Below are 7,339 nucleotides of genomic sequence, written 5' to 3' on the forward strand. Positions count from 1 at the left end.
CCTATTTTATTATAGGTCGCCTTTAATTTTTTAGCTGGCATAACACAGGAAATTTTTTTGTCTTAAAAGCAAGAACACCACAAATTCAGAGTATCCCAGTACAGCATAAGTCTTAAGAGTCACGACAAAATGTATTTGTATTTATTTGTTTATGTGTCTGTAACATTATATATAAATGGTATTATATTGTTGTGATGGCTGACATAATTTTAAGCTACCTTACACATTTTGGGTCATGGATAAGAATAAAAGATATTTCATATGGTGATACCAAGCCACTACTAGCTGCAGTCTAAAGTACTATTTCCCACTGATATCAGCCTGTCTGACCGATATTATTTATAACGGTATTTGGGTACCAATTATATTATTAGTAATACTCAGTGGTGATGTAATAGGTTTATTTTATTTTCGTTATATCTTAAAAAAAATTAATTAACGGGAGAACTTGTATCAGTTTTAAACCACTTTGCTTTTTATACTAGACTTATATTTTCCTAAAACTGAAACTTCAAAGTACACATAGATGTAAACTAGAATAAAATCAACCTGTTCTTGACTCTAAATGAGTTTTAAATGACAGCTAAGCAAGTAAGTCCATGCCATCTTATACAGTGTGTCTTTACCTAAGCTTCGTGGTCCTTTGAGAAATTAAGATGAAAAGAAGCATTAAATGAATGACGTTCAAATGACTCGCCAACAATACAAACTGTTAAATAAATATATCTTTATTAATGATGATTTTCCTTTGCTTTTGACAAACATCTTGTAGAGGGCGGTAAACCCATGCAGGAAAAACTCTGAAAATAATATTTAAAATGACTCCAATAATATAAACTTTTCCTTATCTTTATCAAGAGTTACCAACCTGAATCACTGCCTCCAGTCTGGGTGAGTGTGCACCTTCCTCCTGTGGAGAAGTCATCGCGGCCCAGCTTCAGCTATAAAAGGTTTGCTAGTCTACTGAACGTTTGGGCTCGGTGGTTAGTTAGCTTTACTCTGGTACACTTTTCGTCCGACAGTTATTAAAAGTTGAGTGAAAAAAAGCGCAAAAACCAAGCATGTCCTTAAATAATAAGATGAAAACACCAGATGTCTTAGTTTGCGACTGCGTGAGGAGAAACTTCAAAAGCTGAAACAAAAATCACGGACAGGAAACTTTTAAGCTAAGAAGACTGAAGACATGTAGCTCAATCCCAGGCCAGTTGTTATGGTGACCACGCGCTTCCGGGACCGTTGTCATAGAAGCAGAACGCTTGCTTGTCCGTTTTCATGGCAGCGCAGAGACCAGGAGCCAGGCAACAGGATTCCAAGGGGTTAATGGTCAAAGCACTGAAGGTGAACAGAAACACTATATATGTATGTGTGTATATGTATATAAACATTTTACTTACTTTCAAGTTTACTTGTTTACTTTAAAGTCACTAAAGTCACTGGATAGGTGGAAGAAACCAACTCTGATATCTGAAGGGTCTTTGGGGGGCGGGTAACAGATATAGGATAAAGGTAAAGGCACCTTACTTAATACAAATTCATGCATTTTCCTCTTATTGTGGACACTTAATAAACAGAAATACATTTAAAACTTGGAAAATTAAACCCCACTCGTTTCATTTTTTTGGTGCGGTACACTGTTTTTATACATAGGATAAATCCTGTTACATTTCAATTAAATTAGAGCCTGAGCTTTCAAATGATCCCTTATACAATGGTCTAAAATATTTTTATGCTATAAAATCTTTAACCAATTTTCAGGAACATAATTAGCAGATTTTAAATGACTACAGACAAAAACTCTAAAAATAGAAGCCCACAAGCTAGTTCTGCAAACATTTAATGATTCATGTGCACCATACAGTAACACAAAGAAATTCAGGTCTCAAACACATGATACAAAGTATAAATAAACACCTGCTGAGCAGTAGAGCACAGCCCTAAAAAACATCCAAGAATACCTGAGGGTCATGTAATGTGCTATTCTCAGGCACAATGACATCCAGGGATAAGCATTCCTTTTGCAGCGTAGGCATTTGTATGAGAGGAACACATCTCTATTAACTCTTTGGCCTTGAGGAGGACTTTATGTTGACTCAAGCTCAGGCCACTGGTTTGGGTCTAAGAAGATGGTGCAGACTCCACTGTAGAACCAAAGTCTTGGCAGGGAGGACTCCACTTCCCAGATGTTGGATGCTCGGTTGTAAACCTCCACTTCGACCCCATAGTCCCCCTCCATACCTTTCCAATGGCCTCCGGTAACAAAGAGCTTCCCATCAAGTGATACAAGGCCGCCATTCTCGTGGAGCATGTGTAGAAGCTGGACCTGAAGAGAGCAAAAACCAAAGGTATTACTTAAACGTCTGGTAGGATGAATTCGTGCAAAGGGACTATTTAATGTATTTAGCTTGCTGTCTGCAGTGATAACTAAACCCACCTTCTGCCATATATTTGCCTCTGGATCATAAGCATAGACTTTTTTAGTGTTGTCAGCAACCAGATATATAGTTCCATCCACGCAGACAGAACGAGGAGAGGACAAATACTTTGGGATAAATGGTGAACATACGCTGATCCAGCTATCTATGAAGAAAAATATAACAAATATGTTAATTATTAGATTAAAGCACAAACAAATATCCAAAGTAAATGGCACTTTATGGCACTTTATGGGAACATTATGGCACTTCATTCAGTTTTAATAAAATAAATGCTATAAAGTAAACAATGTTACACCAAAAGAAAAAATGTGACAAGAGACACAAAGAAAAGATAAAAACTGAGAAACAAAAGCTCAACAAAAAAGACCATAAAGGTTTTTTTCCCAGTAAATTATTAGAAAAGAGATTGAATATCCTGGGTACCAGTGCTTGTTTCTCTTCCTTTACGTAACAGAGATTTTACGTTTGAAACTATGATACGTCTCATAATACTGATGCTCACAGAAAAATGATGCTGAACAGAAAAGATTTTTGACTTTTTATACTGTGACGTTTGTGGGAGTAAAATGTATTTTGCTCCCATGTTTAACAGAAAAATGCTTGCAATGTTATGAGGGATCATTAATGTTGGAAAAAATTATGCAAATTTAAAATAGCTAAATTTTTACCCATCCATATATACCTCAAGAGATTCTAATTTGGATAATATGCATCTGACACTGAAGAAATTACTGCTACAAAAAAGTAATATAACATATTATTTAAAGTGGCTAAAATGAAGATGCCAAAACATCCACCAATAGGACTGCATGCATTATAGAAGTACTGTGAACAGTGCTCAGGATGGTACTCAGGGCATCCTTACCTATGACAGGGTTGTAGCACTGCATGGTCAGTGCATTGTATTTCACTGCACATGACCCAATTACATAAAGCTTCCCCTGACAAGCTGTGGCGGTGAAGTTTGTCACATACTTTAAGGCGGGGCAAGTCATAGCCCAGGTGTCGTTATAAGGGTCGTAGTGCTCAACTTCAACTCGGTCTGACGTTGTGCCTAAGAGGAAAAATTAACGATCGATAGTCACATTTAACATTCAAGTGACAAAATGACTTATTTAGTATCCCAGCCAGATATTTCTATGAGCCACTGTGGTGTTTTTAAGTAAAACTGGTGTAGCTCACATAATAGAATGTTTTGGTAAATATATTTACATTTTTTAGTGCTGCAGGCTTTGATTTTATTGTAATTTTCCACTCCTAATCACTACATAGAACCTTGGCTAACAGACCAAGATTTAGTCAGACACTTAACACTGAAAGTTACAATGGAAATATATGGAATATGTCACATTTCCAAAGAACTGATTTGTTTTAATTTGCAGAAGTATTAAAGCCTTTTTGCTTAAACATGATAGAAAGACTTTTTGAATACCTGTCACAGATAAAGGAAATGGTATGAAAAAGACAAACATAGCCATTTATTAAAGCCTTCCTGTCATAAATGACCCAACTTGGTCATTATAAAATAATTTGGTTGCTGGAGGGTTATAGAGAGTTTCAGCAACTGCAAAAAGTTGGCCATACCAACAATATTCCACAACAATGGAGAAATACTAAAACATTCTTAAAGAAAACCTCAGAGAAGCTGAAGCAAGCAGCTAGAGTGGTGATTATCTTCTGTGATTTTTGCTGCAGGTTTAAGGCACCACATGCAAAACCGATATTTATTTTCTTACCTCCGATGACATAAATCTCCCCGTTGAGCGTTGCTGATGTGTGGTTAGTCCGAGGTCGGAGCATAGGTACCACAGTAACCCATCTCCCCTCTCTTGTGATGTACTTCCAGGTCTCTGTGGTCGACCAGGTATTGGTATTCGAACCTCGCGAGCCCCCTGTGAGGCAAAAAGGATCAGTTTGTCAAAAGTCTGTGATTGTTTTAGATTCCTCACAAAAGTAACTGGAGAGCTGCACTCTTGACTTTCTATCATTTGTCATTTAACCTAAGAGTTTTTTCAACAGTGTTCTAAAAAATGAAAGAAACACATTGGAAACACATCAGCTCTCAATGGGGAAAAAACATCATGTTGGATATCTATACTGATATGGAATGGGTATCGTGTTAGAAATGAAAGGATGGCACATTGTTTCATGGAAATGAAAATGATCAACCAAGGACTCAAAGACAGACCAAAAATCTGACTAAAAACATGATGTGGCAGGCTGGTCCATTTTGCTGCAAAATAGTACTCAGGTAGATTGTGTGAGATTGTGTCCTGGGGGATCTCCCCAGACCTGGACCAGGAAATCACTGAGCTCCAGGACTGTTTGAGGTGCAACCTGTCTATTCTGATTAAAAGTGTGGAGTATACTTGACTCACCTGACACATACACATCATTGTTCAAAGAGACCATAGAGTAACCCCACTTGTTGGGATTCGGGAAATTAGGGAGCTCATGCCACCGTTCTGCAGAGAAAATGACTTGAAGTTGAGAATATTTCACGGACCAATTGATGAATTATTCACAAATACAGTGTGCAAATGACAAATGGATTGGAGTGAAATTAAGTAAAGCTATAATATTGCCAAACAAGGTCGGATAGGTTCTTGCTTGCTGAGCTGAAACAGTAAATACAAAAAGCTTTTTGGCAGGTCGTTAACTCCTGGCCAGCTTTTGCCCCTCCACATAAAAAGGAAGCTTAAAATGGCTTTACAAAAACTTTTTCCATGTGCAAAACATAACATAAATGCCTTCTTCCAGGCTGAGCAATAAAAATGCTCAGTTCAGGAATTGAGAAGATGATCCAATTTTGTCACATCCAGACCACATTTCTGAAGGGCCATTTTTCTGTCAACACTGTATTTAACGACCTACAGAATGTGCCAAACTGGTTTGAGGAATCCCACAGACATTTTCCAACAAATTTGAAAATTAAAATGGAATCTGAACTTAAACAAACTTGAAATTTTAAATGGGGGAGAAAGAGTTTTTGTTGGTTTTTTTTGTTTTTTTTTACTGGTCTTTGTGTTGTAGAAGGCACAGTTTCTGGGCTGTAGTCTTTCCAGTCTTGGGTCTCGGTCCTCCTCTTCATCAGAGTCGTCCTCATCATCCATTGAATGACCTCCCATGACAAAGAGAACTTCTTCTAGGTTTGGTTGTGGGCTCTGGGAGTTGAATCGGTCCACATGTTCAGGTGCTAAATCCATTTTCTAGAAAGTAACATTATTTTTGTAATATAACTCGTAGCAGAACAAGAAGAGAAAAAGTGTAGAAACTCACTAACCTCTCTGTAAATCTTTTCCACAGCCTCTGTACAGCTGGGAGAGGCCTGCAGCAGACTGTCCTTCAGCAGGGTGTCAGCCAGGTAGTCCAGGCTGAGCAGAGAGAGACGGGACAAGCTAAGGAGCTCAGGGAGATAGCAGAGTCGAGACTCCCTGTGGTGCCTAACCCATTTCAGGATAGCCTCCACACGAGCGCACTCTGACCGGATTTGTAGTCTTTCATCAGACAGGCATGAGATCAGCCAATCTTTTCCCAGCAACAGAAACTCATCACCCTGTTGTACAGCCTCAAAGTTCTCCAGGAGGAAGGCCCATGCTTTGGCAACCACCTCAGGACAGCCATGAATGTCCCCAAACTCCAGGATTCCCAGGCAGTTTGTTTCATCAATCTGATGCTGGAGGTATCGGCTGCACACGGCTCGCACTGTCTGGAATTGGAGCTTGCTGGAGGTACAGATCAACCCCTCCACATTTTTCTGGTTGATAGTCAGTTTGCCTGTGTAGGCAAAGTCAAGCAAGCAGCTAAGGATCTCAGGATCCACATCATGAAGCTCCACACGTGCTGCAATGCTCTCTACAAAATCCCCTGAGAACATGCAGTGAAAGTACATGCTACAAAGCGCCAGTACACCACGGTGACAGGGGAAATCTCGCCCTCCCGCGCTCAAAGTCACATCCACAAGTTTGGGGTGAGAACAGAGTGAACGCAAGCCCTCGAGCATGCTCTGAGGATGGGAGGACAGGCAGAAGTCCAGGTCATCCACATTACGCACCATTATCAACTTCAAAATGTAGCTCAGATCTTCTTTCAGCTGGTGCAATAAACAACTGAGATTAGCAATTACCTAAAAGTGTAGAGAAAGCAAATAAATGCAAGAAAAAAATGATATTAATTATCAGCAAGAACCTCACCATGAAGTTCAAAATCCAAAAACTATCGAAATTTAGCACCATGAACCGGATTATGTGGTAAACATATATATGAAGTAGCAGCATCATATGGAGAAATGACAGCTTCTAAACACTGAATAGGAGTTGGATGACATCTCTTACATGATAGTTGTAGAGTAAATAGAAAACATTTGTTCTTATTTGACAATAACAGTCAAATCAGAGTTTTAATGTGCTGACCACAGAGTACCTTTGGCCTATGATATTATAGTTAGGTCAAAATATGTCTTGAAATCAACAACAAATAACATTTCCTGTCATCTAATAAAAACTAAATACAGAATTAACAACATACTCACCACATAAGCTGGAACAGAAAAAAACTTTTCATCCTCCTAGTAAAAATGGGGATTGCAGCGGCTGTTTAGATCAATATGGAGCGGGTAGCATGGCAAAAAGCTTTTGCTAAGTCACTGGAGGGGGACTGCCTTCTGTCGTCTTAGTTATTTTTAGGGCTGACAGTGACACTGTGCTGAAGTCAGATTCCAAACAACATGTATGGGACCTGCAGCTGCTGTTAAAGGCGCATATTTTGGATTTTCTTAACAGGCCTGGGAGCGGCAAAAGAGGACCAACAATTGGAAATGTGACAGCTGACAACTGAGTAACAATAATGCTGCCACAACTGTTCCTTGTTCAGGAGTTCAAGTGTGTGCTGTACGGTCATCTAGC

The 7,339-nt window shown here is 39.0% G+C and overlaps 2 protein-coding genes across 7 annotated transcripts in view; both read right to left on the reverse strand.

Annotated features, from left to right (window-relative positions):
* Window positions 1–1,548, reverse strand: part of crocc2 (ciliary rootlet coiled-coil, rootletin family member 2) — a 44,691-nt gene extending 43,143 nt beyond the window's left edge. For 4 of the 5 annotated variants that reach the window (XM_026157830.1, XM_026157827.1, XM_026157829.1 and 1 more), the window contains exon 1: window positions 869–1,548. In XM_026157830.1, the coding sequence (XP_026013615.1) occupies window positions 869–925 (57 nt within the window). In that variant the 5' untranslated portion in view covers window positions 926–1,548. The remainder of the gene's footprint in view (window positions 1–868) is intronic. The other variant, XM_026157828.1, reaches the window with a different exon arrangement.
* Window positions 1,549–1,817: 269 nt separating this feature from the next.
* klhl30 (kelch-like family member 30) lies at window positions 1,818–7,108 on the reverse strand. Of its 2 annotated transcripts, none has more exons than XM_026157834.1 (8): window positions 6,967–7,108; window positions 5,719–6,561; window positions 5,452–5,599; window positions 4,814–4,900; window positions 4,172–4,327; window positions 3,301–3,489; window positions 2,432–2,577; window positions 1,818–2,320 (listed from the first exon to the last, which is right to left on the reverse strand). In XM_026157834.1, the coding sequence occupies exons 2-8, from the start codon at window positions 6,490–6,492 to the stop codon at window positions 2,081–2,083; spliced, it is 1,740 nt and encodes a 579-aa protein (XP_026013619.1). In that variant the 5' UTR covers window positions 6,493–6,561; window positions 6,967–7,108; the 3' UTR covers window positions 1,818–2,080. The 2 variants fall into 2 exon arrangements, with proteins under 2 accessions (XP_026013619.1, XP_026013618.1); XM_026157833.1 differs by having other exon boundaries at window positions 5,452–5,644; window positions 6,967–7,106.
* Window positions 7,109–7,339: the final 231 nt, after the last annotated feature.

Source organism: Astatotilapia calliptera, chromosome 23 (genome assembly GCF_900246225.1).
Source record: "Astatotilapia calliptera chromosome 23, fAstCal1.2, whole genome shotgun sequence".
Taxonomy (NCBI): domain Eukaryota; kingdom Metazoa; phylum Chordata; class Actinopteri; order Cichliformes; family Cichlidae; genus Astatotilapia; species Astatotilapia calliptera.